Below are 27,735 nucleotides of genomic sequence, written 5' to 3'. Positions count from 1 at the left end.
TTGTGGCCTACTTAATTTGAGCAGGACATAGAGCAGACCTAAATGTAAATACAGGCAGAGATACCTGCAGGCAAGGACTTTTACTATATGATCCTACTATAGGTATACTAACAACATACACATTTGTGTGCAGAATGCAATAGTGAGCATACAGGGACATGCTAACATCAACACAAACCATAAAAAGGGTGACAAAAAACTGTCACTTGTTTATTCACCTGCTGTAGTTTGATACTTTCTCTTGACCCACCCCCGCCTCCTGTATTTGTCCAGTTGCAGACAGATCATGCTCCCATCCATGCACTGCTAATTCCCTTTGGTTCTGAGGGGGGCCACAGGATGCAGTTCTATGGAAAGGAGCTTTATTTCCATAAAGGAAATTAAAGTAATCTTTAATGAAACCCCTTCAGGTGCTGCTTTCTAGTGACACATAAGAGGACTACTGTTCTCACTGACAAATCATTCCTCCTTTCCCCCAGCACAGCTGGTATCTACAAACCATAGGACGCTTCCCACCAAGGTTTACAATATTGGGCCTCATGCAAACAGAGAGGCTTGTTTAGGGGAGAGCACAAGTGATCTTGAACTTGAACACACGTACATAATCAAGGTAAAAATAGAGAGAGGAACTTCTAAAACTCTGGAATCCAGGAAATTCTCTCCAGAGCACTTATAAACAAACTCCGGAACAAATGACATATGAACTTACTGTGAAATGAGAGAACGCCTCCCCCTCTCCCCCTTTCCACATGACATAAAACACTGTTTCTAACAGGTAAGACTCAGGTTACCATTGCATAAATATTTACTATATGAATGTCATTCCTATCTATTGCAGAGCAGATGCATTATCGCTCTTCCTATTGAAATTATACAGAAGAGGAAACACAGTATGCAAGAACCAGCTGCCTTCACTTCAGCAGCCAGTTCAAAGATTGTTTTTCTTTTCAGCTTTTGCTGCCAATGCTCTGAGAGCTGACAGCTTCTTTTAACTTGGCACAGCGCACCTGAAATTCCCGCAGAGAAGTTCTTCAAAGATGGCCTTTTCACAACTGTGTAAGATTCTCCAACCACAAAGACTTTATACAGCACGGCATTGTGATTGATGAAGCTCTGAATGACACAAGGGGGGCGAACAGCTTTCAGGCCCTCCTGGTTGAAGATGATCGCCATCTGGAAACACACACACACAGAGTTGTGACCAAGTCTTTCAACAATTTAATATGTACCCACCACCTGACTAGCAGTGAGGAGGATATAGCTACTAATGGATATGTACTGATGATGTGTGCATCCTTTCTCATCAGCTAACCCTGTTTTATTATGCTTCATTTCACTGACATGCAACTCTCCAAACACTACTGGCAGTGCACCTTTCATTTTCAACCAACTTTTTTTTCTCAGTTCTTTGCAATTTCATTTGCTGCTTTTAGTTGAGAAGCTACTGAAACTGCAAGTACAACAAAAGATTAAAATATTTGACCAGCACACATGACAAAGTCTGTATTAACTGCAAGTGTACATCATGAGAACAATGTCTGTGTACTAAATGTAAGAGTTCTTACCCACAGCTCTATTTCCCTTAGTTTGGTTCAGTCCAGTTGCAATGGCCTAAGCACCAGGGTTTCACCTACATCATCAGATTATTTTTCTACTAGTTTTTACTGCTAGACAATGTTGACCTAATGATTTGCTTAGCTTTATTTTACCCTGTTGCTTCAAATTAGTCCTCTTGAAGGGACTAATGCCTGAATGATGAACAAGAGCAGCCCCAAACAGCACAGAAGCTATGCTAGTATGTGCACAGAAATACTTTGATGAGCCAGCCTACCTTCAGCACATGTTACATTGTTCCTTCCATTGATCCCTCCATTACCATGCTTGCATGCATATATAATTGTTGTAACTGTGGTGCCTCATTTGGCAGGTTTGTCATTAGAGTATGGCTCTATGCCTCCTACGCAGAAGCAGCAGCAAACACCATTCTGGCACAGACAGTGTGCCCCTAAACAGCAGTGAGGATAAACTTAGGTTTGCCCTCCATCCTCAAAGCCCTGAAAAAGCTACACTACTTATCCTAATACTGACCTCTCTTCATTACTCCAGTGATTCTGGGCCTTGTTATGCACAGTGGCAGCAGGGCATGTTGGTAGCCAGAATATGAATAAGGACTGTTCAAGGCCAGAGAACCTGACAAATGTTTTATCTTGCTTTCCTCTGGACAAGCCTCCCTCCCAGTGGGAGGAATGGTTTGGTTAAAGCACTTTCCTTCTCTGAAGAGCCTTGATGACAGCGGCTAACATTCCATGTCTTGAGCCTACCACCTGCCCTAGTCAGTGCAGGATGCCAGAAAAGTTCCTCAGTTCTGAAACATAAGTTTTTTCTGATGCCTGTTAATATTTTATCATTAGCCTGCCTGACTCTACTGTTTTACTCAGGATGCAAGACAGTCCAGAGTGGCTAATAGAATTTCCTCTGGGTCCCACAGAAAAAAAGTTGCCTCAGTATGGTGTAGATGAGTTACATCGCCCGCTCGCTTTTCCCATGTGCTTCCTGTCAGTTTTTATGCTTTCTGAGATAAACTGTGTCTTTGACAAGTCAGTTTCACTGCAAGGATGTTTCAAAGAAACTTTACCACTTTGTGCTCCCTCTCCTGTTAATACATGATCAGCTGCTCATCTGATGTGTGCTGTACTTTCAGACTGAAAGTGTTCCAGTAATAAAAATCATAAATATAATCTATTTTGTGGTTCAGAAACACAGCCATGGTAAATGATGTAGTGATTAAATATTCATAGTAAAAAGTCTGAGCACACATTTGTCCTTAGTCTTCCTTGTCTGGTAGATCACATTACATCACATAATTGTCTGCACACATGCACAATGACTCAGTAGATCAACATTTTCTGAGGTCATGTCAATGTGTGCATTCAATACCTATTTGCAGCTGATATCCTTACTCTGTCTCTATTATGCCAGATGCTATCTGTATGTCAGCATAGGGCGAATTTGTGAGGTAACAACCTGTGCAAGAACCCTACTTCAACTAGCAGAATCATCCATCAAGTTGATTCACAGCAACAACATCACACCTCATTTGTCTCCCACTGGTGGCAAGAAGCACTGCTTTCTTCCTCCTCCTGCGCAGACTACTGGCATTATAATGTCTACAACATCACACTGGCAAGAACTGTGCTGTTCCTATAGTGTTCTCTTCAAATAGTAGTTAATTAATATAAGATGAGCAGGTACTTATTATCCTAGAATCGTGGAAATGGAGCGTTTATCTTCTCAGCACAGGGCTGACCTATGCTACTGGAAACCAAGTGAAATCTCCCTTCCGCAAAGCTCTGTGCCAACAGCCCCACGGACTAGCACACAACCCATGTAACTCCCATGGTGCTGCGTTATGCTGGTTTACTGCCATGCCTCATGGTTTTTGGCATGCATGAATACATCTCCAAGAATTTGCTTGCAGGGTGCACTTGCTCTTTGTCATCTAGCACAGACCTGCTGTGTCTGGCAGTAACATGGGAACAATAGTTTATATCATGATTTCCAAATAGCATTCCCAAGAATAAATGAAGAACTCTTCGGAAGGCAAACGAAAACATTTGGCACCAAAATTCTTTACTGACCGTATCCTTAAGGAATTCAGTCTCAAAATGCAGAAAGACTCTCTGCCTTTTCATTCCTGTCTGCTCAACACTTAGAAAAAGTAATTTTGAACACATTTCTTCAGGTTAGGAGTCTCAGGGATGCCTCATGGCAGCTTTACAAAAGGTCAGTTATGTTCTGAGCAGGTGGCTCAGACAAGGAAGGACAACTTTTAGGCATCTCAAAGAAAAACATCTTTCTGGTCAGGCTGTATTTTAGGTCCAGTGTCACCTCTGCAGTAGGAATACCGCTACAGAAAATAAAATTATTTATCAAAAGCCAAAAATGGAGTCACTAATAGGCAGGAATTTCTTGCTTCTAGACCTATGCTCCATCTTTTAGATGGACTGTACTATTAGCAGAGTATTTATTTTATGTTTCCCTTGCCATTATTCACCATAAAATAGCAATTACAAGACAGCTTGTCGGATAAAAAAATACAAATTTGTATCACTCCTCAGAACTCAGCAACTCCAAAAGTGACTGCTATTACTTTGCAAAGTAACACACAAGACTTCAAGCTTTTTTTCCAAGGGTCCTCCTAGTCATAAGTTCCTGTGATAAAGTATAGCCTACAGTTGTATTTTTCCAATTTTTGCTCAGCAAATGGAATTCTGGCAAGAGGCTGCAGCATATTTGCACTGTATGAACAAAAAGCAAAGAAAGATTCACCAGGGAAACTAAGCTCAAGCCTGACTGGGACAGGCATTGCGTTTCAGGTCGCAGTTCCAGAAGAACTCTTGAACAAAAACCAGCCAGGAAGCTGGAGCCTTAAATTCATTAACAATCCAGTTCTCAGGTGTTCTTGGGAATGATAACAAAAATGAGCAGCAAACTAACAGAACTGTCTGTCAGCATGTAAAGTGATCCACACTCAGGCCTGCATAAAAACAATGAAAATAATCTTGCTGTATTTTGAAAGGAAGTGTTGGTCACTCAAGATTTTGTCTGCAGATGTTATGTTTGTCTAGATTTAGATATTACTTTCGGGGCCTTCAGCTCTCAGAAACACTGCAGCAACATATTGCACATTTCACAGGCAGCTGGGAAACCTGGACTGATGATCACTGTTGTTAACAAAGGAAGCTAGACATCAGGAGAGCCAGCGGTGAGTGCTGGATTCTCAAAACTGAGCTGCGGTAAGCAGGAAGGCAGGAAGCACAAATGGAAAAGAATTAAAACAGGACTCAGCTCATCTAAATTTAGAGGAAGACTAAGCACATAGGGAGAGCACTCCTTCCAGGAATACACAACCATTTTTACTGCAATTGCCTTACGGGAAGGAGGGAAGGCAGAGAGTTCTACCTGATGACTTCTCCTCACAGCTCCAAGTGTGTTATTACAACTGAATATGCCTGGAAATTATCTCTATTTCCTACTTCCTTCCCCTCAAGGAGAGGAACCAGGCAGTTTATCTGCAGCACATGTACTACATACATGTTTGAAATATGGCAAGGTGGAAATACCACTTAATGTGACAAACTGCCAAAGGAGAATCCTTGTAGACACAGTTTGCGGTAGACTACAAATTGCTAGAATAAACTAGAGGATAGAAGCTAGAAACAACTTTTATGTCCAGAGGTTAGAGTCATATTTAACTTGATTTCAGAGAAACCTGAAAAAATGATGCAATTAAACAGAAGGGAGAGGCAGGGGAAGGGATGTTATTTGGGCATCACCCTCACTCTGCTTACTATAGGATCAGAGCGGACCATTCAAACCACCACAGAGGGACTGGAAGCAGGGGGGTAACACTGCACAAGTGTTTTAACTCACCTCGTGAGAGTTGGTTCCATGGGCCACTCTTGTTTTACAAACTGGGTAAATAAAAAAGAAAAAACAATGCACCACTGAAACAGGACACACAAACTCTTTATAAATCCTTCCCCATCCACATGTACAAGCACTGAAGTTCACCAGACCAAGGCAGTGACTGTACCAGATACCAGTGACAGTTTCTGTTTGAACAGTGTCTTCAAGCACTGCCAAGCTTGTCTCTCTCCAAGCCCTACTCTCTCAACTCCTCCCTGTAACTGTAAGGTTTGAATGAAAGTCATTCATAGGACTGGACAGAAATGCAAAGCATCACCTAAGAAGCTAGCAGCAGTACTGGTATTGCCATCCTGCGCCATCCTGCCTACTCAGAGGGCGTCTTCCCAAGTACACTATTTTGCCTGAGGACGGAGCTACTATACAGGTACCACAAAACACCCCTGTCCTGACAGCAAGGGCACTAGAACAGTGGAATCCAACTTCCTTTCTTACGTCACTGTGTTTGGGAAAGAGCAGGAATCCAAACCAGCTACACCAAATTAAGATACAACATTAAATACAACATTTTTGTTTTTCAGGCAACCATAGAGGGGTGCAAGAGATGTAGAAACATCCCAGCAGTTCTTCTTTCTCCTTCATATTCCTTATCTGCTCTGTATATCCTTGTTTTTGCCTCCATCCTAAAACCAGTAAGAGGAAAGAAACAACATAGTCCTGCTATTCTGAAACCAGAGGAGAGCTGAAGACCCTGACACCCACACAATGACTAGAGTGGATACGATTTATATGTTTAGCAGAGAAGAACAGAACTTGCAAGTAGTGAGGGGATGGACAAGATGATACTTCTTTGGGGGTTATTAGAAGGATGGAATTGCAAAGCAAGATGACAGGCAGCTATGAGAAGCAAATGACCTGTACTAGAGTCCAAAACAAGCTGGTGACTTGAAATTCTGGGAAGTAGGATAGGACACATGCTCTGGAGAGCAGGAACGTTCTTAAGAAGGAAAAACTGAGAGAGAAAGGTGACAGAAGCAGGACTCCCAAAGTACCATGCAATATTTTCTGTGTTCTTTTTTAATTTCATCATCATTTAGAAGGGTTGCTTCAGGCTTTCTGAACATACAGGCTATCCTGCTGACTTCTGAGTACTAGCCAGCCTGCATGGGTGAGGAAGTGAGGCCTAAGCCATTCAGTAGGCTTTATATTACTGCTTCACAATGAAACTTGCTACAGAGAGTTCATAGCAGCTGTTTGAGGCTGTGGGCCCTTGCAGCCTGCTAAACATGATCATTTTTATACTCTTTCTTCTAAACCTCTAAGATTATATTTGTAGCCCAGACCACAGAAAGGGAGGGGTGGGTGAAAAAAGGAGGCAGCCAGCGAGGCAGTGATTTTCTCAAGAAAAATAATGAATGCACCTGGCAGGAGAAAGTTCTTGCACAAGGTCAGGGCAAGAGGCTAACTTTGTTAGAACTGATAGCATTTCCCAGGAATGCATGTTTACTGTAGCGAGGTGTTTAAAACAGGAAACATCAACAAAAGGCAAAGTAAAATCTGGTAGGATGAGGTTTGTTTCACATTCCTAACAGACTGCTTCACAGCATTTGCTTCAGAAAGTTTTTAACATCCTTGATACAATATAAGCCACACTCCTACAGTGCTGGCTATGTCTTGCAGGGGTGCATGTGCAATATTTAGAATCTACTAGAAGCATCAAGGAAATACCCATGTACATACTGAATGGGAATGCCAGTCCATTCTTCTCTATAAGCTGCAAGGTATCTTCTCCACAGGCACTTGTCAGCTCCATAAAGGGTGGTGAACAGATCCTTTCATCTGCAAGACAAAGAAAAAGAAGACTCAAATGGAGATGAGGGGTTTAGCTTCTTGGTTACATCATTACTAGCTGTCTCCATATGGACTGCTTCTTGATAGTCAGCTTTCTTTTAACAGTTGATATTTAAGCACTGGAAAGATTATGAGCCAATCTGAATTTGGGTTTCTGGAAACATTTCAGAAGATGAGAGGTCCAGTTTTCAGAGAATCTAAATGGAAATACAAAGCCCACATTTTCAGTTGCAGCAAAACCAATCACATAGTTAGGAATATGTAGCTGCACAAGACTTAGTGGAAAGAAAAGGAATTGAGATCTCAGCTCTTATTATGTCTTTGAGTGTAATTCTCTGAAGCATTTTACAAAAAGCTTGTGTGGCTGGAGTAGGCAGTCTCATTAAGCTGTTATTACTGTAGGGGCACTCAGGTGGCAGATTGCGATGTGGATTTACTCCAGCCTTGGTGCCAGCCTTGTAATACATCCCACTGTCCATCGAGACCTCTCTGCCATGAAAGCAGTCCTCACTTGGTCTGGCAAAGCCAGTCAGAGCACTACTGAGACACTGAGGCACTTTATCTAGACTGCTCAGCAGACTTTGATTAAAGAGAAAAAAACATGAGAAGCATGGTAAAATTTAGCAGAGCAGGTTTGCTCTAGAGTGTTTCTGCTAATAATACTATGCTTGTTCACATGGAATTCCAGGAAGGCTGGAGTCAAAAATCCAGCCCTTTTAGTGACTCAGGTTGAACTGCTTTAGGATTCACATCCTGTTCACTATAGGGAAATTTTGATTGCCTAGAAATGCAGAAAGTAGGACTCAAAGTACTGGAGCATTAATTTCCACTGCTCAAAAGGGCTGAGTTGCAAATTTAACTGCAAAGAGAATCTTGGCCTCAGTCACAGCTCTGGGACAAGTCAGTGGGCCCAGAGACTTCAAGTTAGAAGCTGGGAGCACACTAACAAAGTCAAAGCACGAACATCATCCAAGTAAGAGGAACTATCAAACTTAACTCCTCAGTGAGAACAGTCTTACAAGTACTGTCTCCATGATGTTTCAGGCATGGCCAGGTTAACTTTATTGTAAGTCATTAGCTGTGCAGTACTGAACTGCAATTCAGAATGGGTCTGCCACAATTCACTTCTAAGACTTATTTTAAAAGAAACAGTGTGACATCTTCCCCCATGAAGCAACAGGAGACCAGAACAAATGACAGGAGCAACTGTGTCTGGTAAACTCAAGTCACAGATCTAAAACAACCAGCAACTTGCCTTGAAAACAAATAGAACATGACTGTTATTACCATCCACATCTATCATAGTGAGGGCAGAGAATACAACAGGTGGAGGCACACTGTGCAGATGGTGCAGAAACTGGAAAGTTACATTTAAATTAAATCCCTATCAAAAATATATACTCTCAGAGAGCCATGCATCCAGAAAACACTTTATAAGCATTGTTTAGATTAATACTTTCACTTCACTATATCTCATGAGTATGCTGCATATACTTAATTATATGTGTTCCCTAACACAGAAGAGAAAATTGAATTGAAGAGAGGCAAAATTCTATGTTTTGGTATAGCTATTTCAGTATGTGCTTCAGTGATCTGAAAACATCAGATAACTTTGGCCATTAGCAATACTGTTGCAAGCAAAAATTTACTGCAAAAAGAAAAGACTATTTTCATACATTCCAAAAGGAGCAGAAAGATCGATGCTTTGAGGTCAGCTTCTACAAAGCTAAACAAAACATCCCAGACTTCAAAGCTTTCAATTTGCTGCTATGAAAACAGAAAGCCACATCCAAAAGTGACAGGTACTGTAATATTTACAAGCCTTTGCCAAAGTGAAAGTTCCTTAGTTGGATTTAAGGAATTAGATTTAGTTTACAGATACTTGGGAACAACTTTGGCTTGGCAGCTCTCCCACCCAGGCTTAAGGCACACAATTAACTCTGCTTTCAGAGTGCAGATGCAGAGCGTGTATGGTTCCATCTCACTTCCCTCCGTTTCTCTCCCATGCAAACAGGAACAGGAGACAGGGAGGATTCAGCTTTTCTGATGATTACATGCCACTTGCATGGGGAGATGAAGGAAAGGGCCAACAGTAATTTAGAAAAGACCACCTGCATCAACAAAAAGCAGCAGAGAAGACTCTTAGCATCTCAAAATGCTCCTGCTGACTTTGCACAACACTGGCCTTTTCTTTACCATGAAGGTACTTCCAGCCCAGTGAAGCCTCTAAAACAGACCATTAATTCACAACCAGACCTAAAAACAAAAAAATCCTTACTTAACACAAGATTTCAGTATGGCCTATACCTAGAAAGCTGCTGCTCTAATCACACACACTGCAATTTTGAAGGTAGCTGTAGGTTTAGAAAAAAGTCCTTCAGCTGCCAGTGGTGGCAAATGCATGCTGAAGCTTTCCTTCCATCACCAAGCTACCAGAATGACAGCAGCCTCAGCATTCTCCGCACTGAGGTCCAGGAGAGACCTAATTCAGTGGCTGAGGTTCAGTATATCATGGAACCACACCATACAACCCACAAAGTGCAAACAGGCATTCACTGGTACATTGAACACTCCACTCTCCTCCTCCAGAGGTAAGCTGTTTTTTGTATGATCCTACTAAGCTGCAGTCAGGTGCTGGACCCTTGGCCACTGTCACTGCTTCTTCACACAAACCAGTAACAACCAGTCACCATGACAAATCATTGCCAAAATGGAAAGCAACAAATATACAAACAAACTTAGCAGTCTAGAGGTGAGATCACGTGAACGTAAGCAGAAACTTTACTTTCAGGGTGATGGAGCACTGAAACAGTCTGGATGCCATTCTGTGCAACCTGCTCTAAATGAAACTTTTCTGGCTGAGGGGTTGGACTAGATGTTCTCCAGAGATCACTTCCAGCCCCTATCATTCTGTAATTGTGAGAGGTTGTAGAGTCTTCTTTCCTGGAGACTTTCAAAACCCACCTGGATGCATTCCTGTGCAACCTGGTCTAAGCCTTCTTGTGTTAGCAGGGGTGCTGGACTCAACGATCTCCAGATATCCTTTCCAATCCCTACCATTCTATGAGGGACATGAGTCTGGCCCCACTGCTGACACTTCACATTGACACTACAGCCTAACCCTCCAGTCTAAAACCACACAATGTTCTCTGCACTAGAAAGCCTTAGTGTGGATGAAGCACTTCTGTAGAAGCTGCCAGAGAACTATTAGTATGAGGCTACAGCCATGGCATGCCCCCTCCCCCCCGCCCAGCAGCATTAGCTGTGCACCGCTAGCAGAAATTACTCTGCGTGTGCCAGGACACAGAGCTGATACAAGCCAGAACCTGTGCAAGGAGCTGACACTGTTGCTCTTCTACCATCAGCTCTGAGCAATGCATTGGGATGCTGCTGACTGAAGAGGCTTTGTCTAAAACAGCAGGTTTGGAGAAGACTCTGCCCATTCTTCCACCCTTGGCTACAAACTAGTGTCCTTCGTTCCCAAGCGATTATTACAAATGCAATTGCTATGCCTTCAACTTTGAATCTGAAACTAAACCTCAGGCTTTTCCCCACTGCCTTTGGGAACATCACTGAATTACACAATAAGCAGGTAACCATAACTACTAAACCTATCTTCAGGCAGCCATTATTGAACTGAAGGAAACAGCAGGAAAAATCACCCCATTAGTGAAAGGACTGCTGTGATGTAAGAGACTGCACATTTTTATAGGGCACACTTAGAAAGTGGTAGTTCTTCTAAATGCCTGGTGGTCTCTCCAGAGATCTGCCTCTGAAATACAGCCAGGACTCCAGGTGGACCATGTCAAGCCCAGAACTGCCAAATTTAAGAGCAACAAGGTATGACTCTTCAGATCAAGAGAGGGTTGAGGTCTCGCTTCAGACAAGTACCAGAAGTATCAGTAGGGTTTTTGTTGTTAGAATCAACACATCGTAATTACACTTTAAAGTAAAAACGCTGTCCCTGTGTTCCTCCCTTGTCTCTGTCCCAACTTTCATTGTATGCTTTGGCACTCACTTTGTGGTGTCTGCTTTCCATATTTTCCTTAAATTATCCCTTTTCTTTAAGATTACATGATCTCATAGGGAGCTCCCTCTCTCCAATTTTTTCCTTTCTGCATCTTTTCTCACCCCATCCCCTGTTTCTACTATCTACTGGTCTTTTTGTTCAACTCTCATTTCTTCCACTGCTACCTACACTTTATCTCCCCATCACCTCTGAATGGAGATCACAGCTGGGAATCACAGGGAGCATTTGCAGTGGGAATTCTCAAGGCAGCAGAGAAATTGGCACTAACAAAACAGGTTGTCCCCCTCTGCACAGTATCAGTGCCGTCAGCTCAGGCACGTCCTGCTCTGGGGTGAGCTTTGTCAGGGCACTGCTCCACTGCCATGGAGCAACAACACATTTATGAAGGTGGAAAACATGACTGGTGAAGGCCAGCTTACAGGACAAGTAATACAGCAAACCAGCAAGGGAGGGGTGAAAGAGCAGTCAAACCAGTGTGTTGGTGTCAAGGAGGGAATTATTCCAGATAAGTTTAGCAGCGCTCACAGAAGCAATGGAATGTGAAGACTGGGAAGATGCAGACTAAACAGTGGCTGGGGAAAAACAGTTTTCTGGCAGTGAGAATTGGTGGAAGTCTTTATGCTTTTGCTTTAGTAAGAGATGTTGAGAAGTGCGTCTCTACTCAGGGCACAAGCACCAATGGTGGCCTGCAGACAGACAGCTAAACAGTTACAGAATACCCAAAGCCTCAGAAGGCACAAGAAACCCAACACTGAGCACACACCCTCACCATTCAGCAGGTAGGCAAAACAGAACAAATAATAAGAGCAATACATAGTTATTCCACTGTGGGGCTGTACAAGACAATCAGTACCTGGCTATGGATCACTGTGGGGAAAACAATAAACCATAACAGCAGAATAAACAGAAAACAGTTTCCTATTCAGATTTCTTTCATCCTTATGACGCTTGAAGGGTAAGATGACAAATAATGAATTGCAGGTCCAATGTTCTGCATTCATAGATCAACAAACTGCATTTCCTTGTCTTCAGAATAGGAGTTTTGAAAGAGAGTTCATGGTCTTCTGTGAGGAAAGCGTAAAACTTGTGGTCAGGGGAAAAGAAAAAAAGAAAGGCATGAGAATGCCACTGCCCTACTAAAGTTCAGGTTTACAGTCTCAGCATGTTTCCCTACCTCGTAATTCACTATTTTTCACTACTAATCTATAAATTAGGAAGCAGACAGGCTGAAAACCAAATATTTATTCTCAGCTATACCAAACTCTTGAGACAGGACCATTACCTAATCACCAAACACATCCTATCTCTGAGTTCCCATTTGCAAAGTGGGGAGAAGGCTTTGCTACTTTATGAAGTTTAAGGAGTTTCAGGAAAAAGACTTTTTGATGCTACTGGGGTCATTACAACAGCTGTTTGAAGCTTCAGTGAAGCTGAGAGTATTACCAGAAAAACAAAAACCAAGAGGTGTTTACTCAAGAATAACCTATCTTCTGAGCAGCCTCAGTATTGTCTCATTAGTGGCATCGTCTCTGTTTACACAAAGAGGGCAGCAGGAGCAGCAAATGAGGGGGGCATGCTGAGGAGAAGGGAAGTACAGTGAATTTCTGAAACAGGTAGAGGGAGAACAGTTTGTCAAAGGAGCACAGGAGGAGGCCTGGAATCCTCCAGGTGTGCAACAAATTTGGCCCAAAGCACACAATTGTGTGATCCCCTAATTATGTATAGCAATTTCAAATAGAGCACAGCTTGTACCCAAGTTGCTCTCTGTGGCTGGAAAGGATTATTCCTGAAGAAACAGAGTGTACAACCTCCATATTGTACAACACTCCACGCAAAGAAATGAGAAAGCTGCTCCTGAAAAGTGCTGGTCTCTGCTGTAAACACTCTTGAGATAAGGAGAAAAACATCCATGACAAAATCAGGACTGGCTCAGGTCAGTCATCATCCAAAGCTCACAGAGCCAATGTTAAGCCTTATGTCTGCTGAAAGATTTACAGCAGGCTGTATCAAACTCTACACTTCCTACTTTGATGGAAAAAAGCACTCTTTAAAAGAATTGTTGGCTCTGTGATCTGAAAACACTTAAGCCTCTTTAAAAACAAATATATTTTCAGTAGACTGTGCTTCACTGTAGCTTCCACAAGCTTGCACTGATACACCCTGCTCCTGGGGGGACAGAGAGGATGCACTGCCAGGCCAGCATCTTTTTCACCTAATACAATCAGGAGAGGAAATCTGAACTTCCAGCTCACCCCTCAAGTTAATTTTCAAGCAAAAGCACAACCAGTCACACAAAGGGGCTGGCAGGGGGTTGTGTTTGGTTGGGGTTTTTTGTTTGTTCAGGTTTTTTTTTTCTTTTCTTTTCTTTTCTTTTTTCAGCACGTAGCTGAATCTTATCTTGAACATCTCTTACTTTAAACCATTGCATGACTGGGGTTTTTTTTGGCCTTCAGAATCCATCCACATATTGTAAACTCATCACAGCTTTGGATTGTCGCTTCTGCTAAGGTCAAAAGCTGGTACATCAATGAGTCACCCAAGTTAGGCTAATCCACAGCCACCAGTCTCTACTACCTGCAAGAACCCCTTCCTTAATCATTTCTCTAGTAGGTATATTTTCAGTTGAAACCTCATAAAAAACTTTATTCATAAACCCCACAAGCTTACAGTGTTCAATCAGGTTTATTTTAGCACATTCTGCGCTGTTGTTTTCCCTTGCCCTCAAACACATGTGTGCATGAGAAATATTGGCAGAACAGATTTAGTTCAAATCTAAAAAAAATCAACCCATATCTGAGTACCTGTGTGTTTGTCTCTTACTCTCAAATCTGTGGTGCAGGGAAATTGCAGTTCTTGTGACAAAGCAGTCGTGTCTGGGGAGCATTTGGCAGCACATTCCAAAGACACAAGAGGGCAGAGCAGACTCAGCATTGAGGGCATGATTTTAACCTTACCCTAATTTGACATATAAGGAATTGTGCACTGAATATGTATGTTAAATGGAACACCTGCAGAGCAACATTCTTCATTTCTAATAAAGTAGTGATTTTGAAGCATCTGGGCAGCGAGTGAGGAAATCGCATACTGAATATAAATAATTACTACAAAAAATTCCCAGTAACTTGCCATGTCCATGCAATTTAGGAGTGCTAATTACAGGGTTTGAACCTAATGAAGAGAAATTATAAAAGATAAAGAAGAAATAAAGGCAAAAGTCCAAGTAAAGCCAACCTGATGAAGTTTTTACCCCCAGCTGAACTCTTCTTCAGAGACAACCATTTCACAACGCTATGGTCTTTACAGGATCATCCCTTACCTTTTAGATCTAGACATTCATCTCATGCTCACTTTCCTCAGTGAGCAGGATGCTCCTTTCTGATTCTCAAGGAAAGGATTCATCCCATCTCTTGGGTGCTCAGGCTGAAAGAGGCAGGTTTTGCAAACAAGCACTCAGCTTACTCATGGTGATGGAACTTCACAGAAAATTGGCAGTAGAGGAGTACAACTACAGACATGCCTTCAGTTGAAGCAGACCTGCTTTGGAATGTGTTCATTGACACAGCCTGGTATGGCAAGCTCATGGAAAGGTAATAAGAGGTGAAAGATCATCTCCTTCAAGAGACAGAGTAAAGGCTGGGAGATGTGTGCTCATCATCGAACAGCCTCATTTTTCAGTGCATAAGAGCAGCTACTCACTACCACCTAGCAAGTATAAGGCACAGGAAGATCTGCAGCTGCATTTAAAAAAAACAAGCACAACTCTTCTCCAATATCCCACAGTTGTTAAAACACATGACTTTAGGTGTTTGAAAAATGCAGTATTTTGTCTAGGTACACAAAAACTAAAGCCTGCTTCCTGCATTTTGACTGGATTATCCAAAAGACTGGACTATCTACTAACTTCCCTTCATCCTGTTTCGCTGGTTTGCAGTAACATCACATGCCAAGGCTCTTATGGACGCACTCTGGTACACCTGATCACAAAAAAGGAAGGCACATGAAGCAACTTTCCAGAAGGAAATAAACCTTCTGGTGGTGCTTAGACTTTGCATGAACAAGAATGTTGGGCAAAACTCTCTCATAAGTAATGACAAAGGGTGGAGAAAACCTGCTGGAACAGCTTTTGTTGAAAAGGCAACTATTTTTTAGAGCACTGAAGCCGTACCAAAACCTGGGGAATCATTTTACAGGCTGAAGTGTTTCCAACATTACAAAAAGAATGAAAGCCACTTTCTTCATCAAAGAACAAAGTGAAAGGGATTGTTTGGGAAGCTCAAAGAAGACTTTATCTTCATTTTTAACCCAATAATGTTCTACTAAAATCCTGGCACTGGAAGTATTAATATCTGGAAATGCCTGTGGAGTTTCACAGAAGAAAGATCTGCTTTGTGTATTTATTCAATATTAAAATGCAAACTTCAGGTGAATACCAGAACTCTGATTAAAACCAACTCAGCTGTCTCTAAACAGTAATTTGTATCTCCTGCTTCATATGTTGGATACAGGAATGACAGAATTTTTATTCTGAAGCAAGAGAAATCTCTGACTTCAGTACTCTTACCAATATAGACTATCCTAGCACACATAATGAGAAATAAGTCTCAGAACCAAGAGCCAGTGTCCAAATACAACTCCCTCCTCTGAAATATAAGAGGTATCTAATGGTCCAAATGCAGCTTATTTCATGTTTCCTCTCCCAAATACTGAGCTAAAAACTACTTAAGACTAGTACAAAACAATTCCAAGCTAAATTCCCATCTGCAAACTACACATCTTCAAGATGGGTGCCAGCAGGATGCTGGTTTGCATCACCCTGGCCTAAATATCATAGAATTAATTAGGTTGGAAAACCCTTTAAGATCAAGTCCATCCATTAGCCTAGCCCTGCCAAGTAGTGGGTGAGAGCAACAGACAGTGGTCTGCATTTCCCTGTATAAACGCATACAGCTTGAAAATGGCTAAAGAGCACCAAATTTGCTGCAATTTTATTGCTATACACTATGTGTTAAGAGCTTGAAGGAAAGGTGTGAGCACCAGGATCCTCATGTGCTTGCACAGATAATATTGCACCAAGGCTCTTCGTAATCAGCTGATGCACAGGAGAAATTCACAGCACATCACCAGTTTGCTCAAGGAGCAGGATATTAATTATACCCAGGAATCTAAGGTAAGCCTTGAAGGCCCAGTGCTGAGCTCCCTACTGATTTTAATTTCATGTAACTCTCCTCACTCATGTGAGTTACTTCCTCTCTGTTGAAGAAGCAGCCTTTCTGTCTTACACTAAGTATGTTGTCTAATAAAAAGGAGGAACACCGGTGAGTATATTTATGGCAGGGGTCATGATGATGGACACGACACAGGCAGCAATTTCTTGCCCATGAGAACTCATCTGCAGACATCAGAGTACCCAGAAGAGTAGAGTCCACTGAAGCTCTTTATAACTCTAATCTAAGAGGGTTGATGGCCCTTAACCAGATCAGTTTAATGAGCTTTTGGAAGCTAAATCCAGGAAGAGACTACACAATGCATGTCCCACGCTTTCAGTAAATACCCCTTCCGATCTATATGTGCTGGGTCAGAGGCAAAGCAGCAGCCCACAAGGAGCAGAGTGACAAAACTTACTTTGAGGTAGAAAGGCATCTCAGGGCCATGCCGGAAGGGGCTCTGACAGTATCCACTAATTTGCAGATCAAGCCACTGTATTACAGCAAGACCCCTGCAGCAGCTGTGCCCCAGCTCAAGCCAGGTAAGAACAGCATTTTTAGCTCCTGTTCCGGACCATGCAACCAATGACAGGGAAAACGTGAATAACTGCCTGCCTTTTATTACTTTACCAACTCACACGTATGTGAACGTACAGTGAAATGCAAGAGATCATATACAGATTTGTAAAACCTTGAGATAACACCAACTAATAAGGCATATCACTGCTGCTAGACTGATGAGCAGGGATGACAGCAAGCCCTGTGGCTTAGCATCTCCAGTCACCTATGTTGTCATTCCTCCTCTATGCTGTGAGGTCAAGAGAATTTTCCAGAGACTTAACAACCATTGGTTTCATTTGAGTTTCATTATGCAAAGCAGCTTCCCATAACACAACTATACAAGAGCATGAATTTTTGCTGCATTTTACTGGTACTTCAGTAACAACTGTTTAACCTGAAACAAAGGTATGTTTAAACAAGGCTAGAGAAACAGAAAGGACCTAAATATCAAATCAAGAACACATGCAAATGGCCAGCGGTCCCAAGTTTATGTGCAACACCTGGGAATCAAGAAGGTAATGCCCTGCCCCAACACTGGCTTTGCACAGGTTAGCAAACTTCTCTAATACACAGGGTACTTTTACCTTCTACATACTCATTGTTTAGTCCCTGTACCTTGGGAGGTGGAAGGACCACCACCAAATGAACAGGTTTTTTTAATTAAGAAACATTTTCTATTTTCAAATGAAGATCTTAAAAGACAACTTGCAGACAATCCTGAGACACTTAAGAAAAATGTAACTGTGAAACACTACTCTGGCTTTGAAGGATTCTGTTCTGCACTTCTTTGTGATGGCTTAACCAGAATACAGGGCACCAACCAAGGCTGCTGTCCACTACAGGGACTGGTGTGATTTGATGATTAGAATAGAATAGACCAGGTTGGAAGAGACCTTTGAGATCATAGAGTCCAACCTATCATCCAACACTATCTGATCAACTAAACCATGGCACCAAGCACCCCATCCAGCTGACAGTGAGGTGGATAGGGCACACTCCAAAAGCGATGAGAAGAAAAACATCTGAGGAAAATGAGCCCCGTGTATTTTAAACACTAGATGGAAAAAAACCCAAACCAACACAACACAAAGACCCATCTATGTGGGAAAGCTTTGTCAGTGTACGTTCTTCTGTTATGTTAGTACAACTACAGCAACGGAACGCACACACACCACTTTGTTTACATTGGCTTACTTTAGTCTTTTAAAAAGTCTTCAGATAGCTGATTTTTTTTCCCTAAACAATTGCAAAACACTCTGGGTAGATATCAAAGGGAACAGCATTCCCACACCAAATCCCAGATGATCAAAACACTGTGCAACACCTCTGAGAAGCTCTGGGGAGGCAAGGGCCAGCAGCCCTTACCCACTACATCAGAGCCTTGTTGTTTTAGGGAGCTGACACTATTTCCAGGCTGCTGACATGCTGCAAAGAGGAAATCCTGTGCACCAGGACTCTGTCTGGCACCATGAAGGAAAGGTGGTGGCCACAAAATTGGAAGGGGCATGTATCCAAACTTGAAATTTCTGTGGATATCATCTGCCCAGATGCCAGCCCTGTAGAGTATCCACAAAAAATGTTTTCTATCTCCTATTTTCTCTTACACTGCGAGGGTGGCTATTTGGCACCATCTTCAGTGGAATCAATGTCAGAGTCCCTGGTTTAATATTGAGCGTGACAGGCAGCTAGGAGCTTCTTACTCCTTGAAAACCTCAATACTTCAAAACAGCAAGTCCAGCATTTGATCCCCTCCAGTAACACTTAGGCAGGAGAAAGAGTAATAAAAAGGCAGTGAGGAAAAGGACAACTCCACCGAGAGCCAGGTGTCCTGTGACAGCAGCATCCTGAGTGTGGCTGTGAGCTTCCAGAAGACATGTCCCAACAGATAACTGTGACAGAAGGGGAAATTCATCTCACTTAACTCCAGCCAACTTGTCGTTTGAGCTGCCTGTGTAGCAGAGTACTTGGTGGAAACAGGCACATATGGAAACTGATTTACCTTATACATTCAATAGTTTAAGATGAATCACTTCTGGATGTACCTGTCTCTGCCCACTGAACACACATGCAGTCTCAGTACTGAACACACATGCAATTTTAGCTAGATAGTGTCATGTGCAATTAACTGCCCTTTACTGCCAGAAAATTACCTTCCCATGAACTGCTGCTGCAATGCAATCTTCCTGTTTTCCTGAAATGTGCACTCCTGTCTTGCAGAGAACAATGCAGACCTGTATGGTCTGAATACACAAAGAAATACAGCTAATTTTCTGGCTCCAGATACTACACTGACTCTTAATTCATGACCTTGCTACCGTCTCCTCTCAAAGAAGTAAGACAGCATGAGTGGAGGAGATGTCTACATGCAGAAGTGCCCTGAAAAAGGACAGAGAATTTCTGGCTGATTTCCTCAGTTTTTACCTAGCAACACTGGCCAGGACAAATAGTCTCCTGAATCACATTCTCCATTTAGGCAAAGATCAGCTTCTAGTAGTACAATTTTACTTGTTTAAAGGGGAGTACAAATACTGTCCCGGTCCACCTAACTGTAGGTATATCTTTCATTTTGTCTTGGGCTCCACAGCATAGGGTTGCTGCTGCTTCTTAGCCCTAGATTACAACTCTTGCTCTTGCCTAACTGTTTAGACTCATGCAGTGAGGAGAACAATTTTTTTGTAGATCTCCTTGTATTGCACTAGGCTGGATGAGTTGTACTGGCTTCTGCAAGTAGTTCCCATCTGCTGACATAAGGACCAAATGTACTGAGTATACTACTTTTCTTTGACATCCCCCCTCAAGTATCGTGAAAGAATGGAGTTGCAGACTGGATCACTAAGACAACGGGTGCTGAGCGTGCGGGGAGCCACATAGAAGCCCTTTGTGGTCAACTGCCCACAATTCCTCAGATACACTTCACCTACATCAAGCAATGTAGGGGACAGAGACTCCTAGAAGATTGTATCATATTCACCCCTTACCTACTCAATACAAAGAGGGCTGTGAGCCCAATCAGCTTGTAATGAAATAAGGATTTCCCCTTTCACAACAGCCAGTGACCAAATGAATGGCAGTGACTGAGAGAGAGAGCCTCTGGAAGATGCCTTGAGCCACACACACACAACTATTTAGAAAACACCACCATACTTTGAAGCTTAGAATACATGTTGATGGAAGTTCCCCTTCTGTTCAGTGTAAATTCTCAGTTTTCACCAGATGCTTTCTCGAAGGAAAAGGAACATCCTACATCTTCAGGAAAAGCACTTATTTGAGAAGTAAATAGTGGCAAAGACATAGAGTACCTCATTTGTACCCACTGACTATTTTCTAACCCACTTTTTGCAATAACACTGCAAAGGTATGTTGAAATCATATGCTCTACATGTGACATAGCCTGCACAAAACAACTTAGAAGTTGCTAACAGCACAGGTAAAATTGCAGGCTAAACCCTATTCTTAATTATGTTGTAATCAAAGAAGAATTAAAGACTACCCAGTCAGAAGAATGCTGGGCTTGTACCATACCAGTTGCAGGATCTGAACTCTGCTGTGTAGGTGGATTAGAAAGTTATGGAAAGCTAAATTCTTGGCTAATTTTCAAGAAGAGAAACATTGCAAAGCTTAAGAAGCTAGACAGCTCTCAGCATGACCCATCATGGTTTGTATAAAATATCTTTGATTTAGTAGACATGCTATTTCCTTTCTGTCTGATCTATTTAATGACCTTTTTCCAGGCTTTGGGAATCTGGGTACTCATTTACCGTTTGACAGACTGAAAACACTGTATGAAAATCAGGGCGACAGAAGATATTCAAACAGCACTTCCAAAACAAGGAACGTGTCTGCATGCCTGGGAAAGCTACATGCTTCAAGGGCAATTAGATTTCTGAGACATGCAGTCATGTCTTTCAGTCAAAACTTTACTAATCTGTGTTCTAGTAGATGAAAACAATTAGCTTGCAGTTGCAATTATCAGCAAAACCACCACAGAGTAAATACCAAGATGAAACTTTTCTACTAGCTAAAATACAGAGGAAAGAATGCTCATAGAAAATACTTGTGGTTCATGTCACTGATGTACATTTCCTTTACACAAACCTTTTGAAATGCACCATTCCACATGCATCAAGGATTCTTCCAGTCTCCCTGGGGTATCCAATGGGGGGTTTCATTTTAGGGTCAGGAAGATGAAGCAGTCCTTCAGTGAACTGACCAAAGCAATGATGGGTTTCAGCAGCTGGCACTGGCTCAGGGTGTACCAGAAGTTCTCCCACAGCCTTATACAGCATTCCACATTTGGAGACCTTTCCTTTTTTCACAAAGGGAGCACTTGTCACTACTCCAAATTACGGACAGTGAAAACATGAGACAAAACCCTAGAAGGACTCCTCAAGAGACAGCCTGCAGACAGGCATGAAAGACATGGTGTTTTGTGCCTGACTGCACCTGAGCCAAGAATTTACCAGTTCCTGAGTCTGTTCTGAGCCATCAGTCACTTGCAATGCAATTGCTGAATGGTGTTTGTTGAGAAAGGAAACAAATACTGAAGTAAGACAGTGCAGTGGAAAAGTTTATAAATCTACAACCAGCACGGAAAGTACAAACCATTTTAATTCATTCCAGCAATGCAAAATATGATCCTAAATAACATCAGGATTTGCAAAGATACGTAGACACCCCTTCCCTGGAAGTGTTCCAGGCCAGGCTGGATGATGCTTTAAGCAACCTGATCTAGTAGCAGGTATCCCTGCCCATGGCAGGAAGGTAGGAACTAGGCATCTTTAAGGGCCCTTCCAACGTAAACCACTCTGTAACACAGACACATAGCTCAAGCTTCGTATGAGATTTCCTCACTTGTCTGGCTGTTCAAATCCTTGTCCATTTGTTTGATTTCAACTTTATGTTCTCACATTGCCATGACTATTAAAGATTGCCTTTTGACCTTTGCACTTATAGGTGATTTCATGTAATCACAACTGTGCCACTAGCACCACATAGGTACCCAAATGTGCTCAGCTTGTGCAGCCTCTAACACATGAGAATTTGCACGTCAGTGCTCAAAGCACTTTAGAAACAAGCAGGACACATGCTGTACAAGCTATCAGTTTGCTGGGGTGGGGAGGTTGCTTTTCCTGACCTGACCTCATATTAGGAAAGATGAGATTATGCAAGCACAGAACTTCTGAGACCCTGGATTTGCGCTGACAAGAACATTTTAACTTTCTTTCTTCTTCCTCGAGACCAGTACTAGCACCCATTGTTAGGAGAAACCTACATGTCATGTGTTAAGCAGCAAACCAGAGCGCATACAGCTTTTCTGGGTAATTTCTTCACATCAGAAGACAACAGGCCACTGTAGACAGAGTGCTGCAAAAATCAGCACTTTGCTAAAAAGCAGGAGGCATGTAACTTCTGTCTCGTGAGCAACAGCTTTCAAAACCTGACCTCAGCAGCTTCTCTCCGAGATGCAATGTGGAGGAGGGTGTTGCTGAGTTCAGCTTAGAAAGAAGGGGAAAGCACTTGTGAAGGAATGCTATGTATACCAAACAAGGACACCAACCCCGGGCAGTACCTGCGTTTGTTTCATTCCAGCAAGTCCATCAGTCACATTTATGCACTGACTGCAGCAGCCGTAGTTAGGCATAGGAGACTTGTGTAGGTGATTTCAGAAAACCATTCATTCCCTGCCAAACTACAACATGCTGCCAGTTACAGGAGGATTCTCACTCCAAGAGCTGGAGTGATATTTTGTTTCCAAAAGTGTACCAGGTGTCAGAGGCAGACAGGACCTGAAAACAGGCAGGACTACACAACTGTCCTCAGGAAACCCTTAGTTTCAGCAGAACAAGAGGAGGAAGTGCCCTGAGCGCTCCTTGTATCGTCTCCACAGGAAGAGGAATCTATTGTACTGTAGAAATGAGAAAGTGTGGGGGGGGAAATAATAATCCCCTTGTGGGAAACCACAGGTTGTGGCATCTTTTATTTCCAATTTAAATTGCTGCATTGGAAATTCTCAGACCTGTGCTTAAATCATTTAACTGTCTTCATATGTGGAATATAGTACCCACAACTGAATACAGAACCTGTCAATATACTGTGTAAATAAGTCCCAGCGGGGTCTGAAGATGCCACCACCAGGAATATTAAATATATAAATACATATTTTATTCCAATGACCCTTGCTCTGTACAGTATGGAACAGTAGCTACATTCATTTTGGCAATGCTCACTGGTCTGTTATCGAAATGAATACCCTGCCTCAATGCCGTTTCGTAAGTGTGTCCAATTAAGAGAATCTCCTATAAATGTAAGTCCTGTCAGCTAGCCAACACACTCAGGTTATTTTCTGTAATATAGGTGTACTTCGATAGCCCTTTCCCTATAAATACTTTGCAAGTCTATCTCAGACAAGAGTAAATTATTTTTCTGTACAAAAGGCACACAGTAGGAGAGAAGTTCAAGTAGCACAGTGAAGAATGAAGCAATTCAAACACATCATTGATAGCTGGGCAATTCAATTATTTTGCTTGCAAGAGTTTGAGAGTTAAGGATGAATAAAGTTCTCTCCCTTTCCTCTCCCCTTTCTGTTTAGCCTACTAAGCAGAAAATCCCAGAGAAGTCTCATAGCCCACATTAAATAATTTATCTTTCTAACAATCAACTTGAGATTTTTAAAGGATTTTCATTTGTTACTGATCATGATTACTTCTGCACAGCCCTGTACTAATTTTGCTTTGGCTTTCCCCCCAAAAAATACCTAAGGATTTTAATTTGATTTAATTTTTAACCTTTGTTTTTGATGTCAAAAGTACTTGTATTCTTCAGCATGAGCTTAGTTATTATGTTCTGGCTTACACAAATCTGACAAAATCCAGGGTTAAACTGCAGCCAGCCAAATTTCAGACTACTTCTTCAGAACACAGCCCAGAAATGCTTCAAAAGTCGCTCCTCAGCACAAGACAGAGTCCTCACAGGAAGCATCCCACGTTAGGCAGCAGGTACAACCTGCATGCACCAACACCAACATCTTAAAAAAAACTTTGAATGCATTTGATTCCAGATATTCACCAGAGAAGCCTAGAAAGATGTCAGCTGGCTTTTTATTTCAATACCCATCTGACTACAGTATGACCAATAGAAGGAATGATAGGATTAAACACACCACATGAACCAGCTTATGGGTTTCTGCTTTCATTACGTCCTTAGGCTTATCCTAGTCCACAAGAGAAGAGTGGTCTCTCAAAAAGCCCAAAAAGACTCTTCTAACTGGGATCAGGAACTGTTTTGTTCCATTCCACGTCTGTGGAGCCCTGTGATGTTTCCAAAGGACAGGAACTTAGATGCGTATTTGTAGTGATGGAGTAAGTATTCACATGCTCTCATGGAAACTGTTCCCTAGTATTCACTTTGTTTCCCTGTATTTCAGTTGTCCTTTAGGTTCCTGCTTTGTTTACTCCTTGGGTCTTTGCTTATTGTTCTTTTTTCTTTCCTCTCAGTATAAGGAGGCAACCTGATCATAAGAGGACAAATCAGCAGAAGCAAAGGCTAGAAGCAGATTTCTAGGGAAAAGTGTAAGACCACAGACAGCTTACAATTACATGGTTCACATCATACTCCACTGCAGGGGCTTATTGAAGCAAGTGAAAGGTTTATCTGTTCTCAGTTTTTTCTGCTGTCTGTCTAATTACTTTTTCAAACCCATACAAATTTGCTTTCACAACATCCTGTGGCACTGAGTTTCCTGGTTTACCTGTGCAGTATAGAATAGTGAAAATGTCGCCTTTGTTTTAAGCTTACCGTCTATTACATTGATATTTACCAGACGAAACAACATATTGCTGTTTCCATTCATCATCAGCATGCAGCTCCTGATTCATACAGGCCTCCGTTGTATTCCTCTCAGCTGCTTCAAAACGTTTTGAGTTCTGCATTTCAGTTTGATCAAATCCTTTGCTAGTGAAAACACTGCACTGGGGATGGAAAGGAAGGGTCTGGCTGCTGCAGTGAAGCATTTAAATATCACGGTGCAAGTTTATGATAGAAAATCACTTATTTTGCCTGAAAAGACTTATCCTGAGTCTTTAGTAGAGACTCTTAACGGCACAGGCAACAAGATGGTCTTGTATTTATTTGCACAAGACTCGGAGAGGGGAAAAAATAAATACATCACACTTCTCTAAGCTTGTTTTGGGGCTTTAGGCTACTCAGGTTGTGTTTCAAAATACACCTGTAGGGGAAGATTTGCCTTTGCTCGAATTAGAGAAGGTTATGCTTAGTCTCTGACTTAGAAAAGAATGTAAACAATTTGTAACTGAAAGGAGAAACTTGGCAGAATTTGGTTGGATGTGTCGGCATATTGTTTTGTTATTTTAACCTATTGTATTGTAACCTGTTGTATTTTAACCTATTGTTTCGTTATTTTAACCTATTACACGCAAGCCAGTACAGAATAACCAATTAAGATGTGACACACATGCTTTCTAAAAGAGTATATAACCTTGCTGTGTAACGTAATAAACGTCTTCGCCTGGTAACATCTAGGCCTGGAAGCTGCTCTTGTAGTGACTCTAGGGTGGCCGAACCTTGTTACAACAAATGGTGACCACAATGGGCACCCTGAGCAACTACAGATAATGACTCCGACATGCACCCTGAGTGACTACAGAGCATAAACAACAACTACTTGGCTTCACCCAGCTTGTGGAGATGGTGCTCACCACCATCATTAAATGGCTGCCTTGAAGTCGTTGGTCTCTATGAGACTTGCTAGAGGCAATTTTCACAGTATCACAGTATAACTAAGGTTGGAAGAGACCCCAAGGATCATCGAGTCCAACCTGTCTCCACAGACCTCATGACTAGACTGTGGCACGAAGTGCCACGTCCAATCTCCCCTTGAACACCTCCAGGGACGGTGACTCCACCACCTCCCTGGGGAGCCCATTCCAATGACGAACGACTCGCTCAGTGAAGAACTTTCTCCTCACTTCGAGTCTAAACCTCCCCTGGCGCAGCTTGAGACTGTGTCCCCTTGTTCTGGTGCTGGTTGCCTGGGAGAAGAGACCAACCCCTTCCTGGCTACAACCACCTTTCAGGTAATTGTAGAGGGCAATGAGGTCACCCCTGATCCTTCTCTTCTCCAGGCTAAACAACCCCAGCTCCCTTAGGAGCCACCAGGAGAAGTGGCCAGTGGCGGTCCCCAACTTAGCTGAAGTACAGGCGCAGAAAGCGTGAACATCCGGATGTAAAAAATAAAGGAAGAAAAATGAAAGGCACCTCTGGGAAAAAAAGAAGAAAATGAAGAAAAAGAAGAGCCACAGGTCATTATGTAATTCTTGTAAGGCTAGAGCAGCCACATCCTGAAAAAAACCAAGGTATTTGTTTGGAAGAAGTTGGAAAAGTGTGAGAGAATACTATGATGGTAGGTCACAGAATCATGAGTCCAAACATTAGGCTATCACTGACTAAACCATATCCCCAAGCACTACCTCTACACAGCTCTTAAATGGCTCCTATGATGGGGACTCCACCACCTCCCCAGACAAGCCATTCCAATGCCTAACAACCCTTTCAGTGAAGAAATTTTCCTAATACTCAACCTAGACTTCCCTTGGAGCAACTTGAGGTAATTTCCTCTTGTTTTATCACTTGTTACTTGGTTGAACAGACCCAGCCCTTGGTGCAGGTCAGATTTTGAACACAGTCTCCTACACAAAGTCCCTACCTCCCGTTTGAAAGTGTATTAAACCAGCAAGTCTAGTTATTAAGAACTAGAAACTGCTCTAAAAAGATTATTAAATCGTTAAAAGTTAGCTCTTTATTTGAAGTTTCTTAGTTCATAAGGGAATGCATTTCAGCAGTATTAGAATGAAGGGAAGAGAGCATTAAATATACCACATTCCTTTTTTGTGATTTAGAAAACTAATCAGAGGTGGCCATCTTAAAAGACATGATCTGTAATTCCTGTGCAATTAACTCAGACTGTAAATCCTCCCAACCCTTGCATTGAGAAAGAGGGAACAAATTCTTGTTCCCAAAAGAGAACTGCAGGCCCAGCTCAGAATTTGGTGGTGCTTGCTGGGCTCTGACTTTATGCACAATTGTGTCTAGATGTGAGTTTTCAAAGACTACTATGCATGAAGGCAGGGAACAGCATTCAAGTGTGATGCCTGCAGGGAATCAGTTTGCTTAACACGCTCCATTGCCCAAATATACCCCTACCCTGAAACAACAACAAAAGCAAACTCATACAAAAAACCAACCCCACCCCACCCCCCCCAAAAAAAAACAAAAAACCCAAAACCAAAACCAACCAACCCAACAACAAAAACCTCAAAACCAAGCCCAACCCAAAACCCCACAAAACCCATTTGCCTTGTTTAAAATACAAAAAAATGCCATGCTATACATGTTCTGCTCATTAATTCCAGTTAAGAACATATACAATAATATGTAGCTGGAAATTAACTTTTGGTTAACTTTAAAATCAAGAATTAGATTTTGTAGCTGGATTGGGTGGTGTTTTCTGTATTTGCTCTGCATAGCAGTAGACAGGTCTGGTTTGGGGCTCAGCTTGAAGAGCTCAGAAAGCTGCCTACATGTCAGGTTTGAATCCCAGGGAAACTCCACACAATTCTCCTCTGGGATGTGAGTGTGCGTTGTCCA

General features: G+C 42.1%; 1 protein-coding gene across 2 annotated transcripts in view; it reads right to left on the bottom strand.

Moving 5' to 3' along the window:
• Nucleotides 1-27,735, bottom strand: part of ITPK1 (inositol-tetrakisphosphate 1-kinase) — a 129,804-nt gene that overhangs the window by 7,703 nt on the left and 94,366 nt on the right. For both annotated transcript variants that reach the window (XM_054161897.1, XM_054161898.1), the window contains exons 6-8: nucleotides 7,168-7,266; nucleotides 5,434-5,474; nucleotides 1,008-1,173 (exon numbers count right to left, since the gene is read on the bottom strand). In XM_054161897.1, coding sequence (XP_054017872.1) covers nucleotides 1,008-1,173; nucleotides 5,434-5,474; nucleotides 7,168-7,266 — 306 coding nt within the window. The remainder of the gene's footprint in view (nucleotides 1-1,007; nucleotides 1,174-5,433; nucleotides 5,475-7,167; nucleotides 7,267-27,735) is intronic.

This window comes from Dryobates pubescens, chromosome 5 (assembly GCF_014839835.1).
Source record: "Dryobates pubescens isolate bDryPub1 chromosome 5, bDryPub1.pri, whole genome shotgun sequence".
Lineage (NCBI taxonomy): Eukaryota > Metazoa > Chordata > Aves > Piciformes > Picidae > Dryobates > Dryobates pubescens.
Note: the sequence above shows the minus strand (reverse complement) of the source record. Positions and strands in the feature narration are given on the sequence as shown.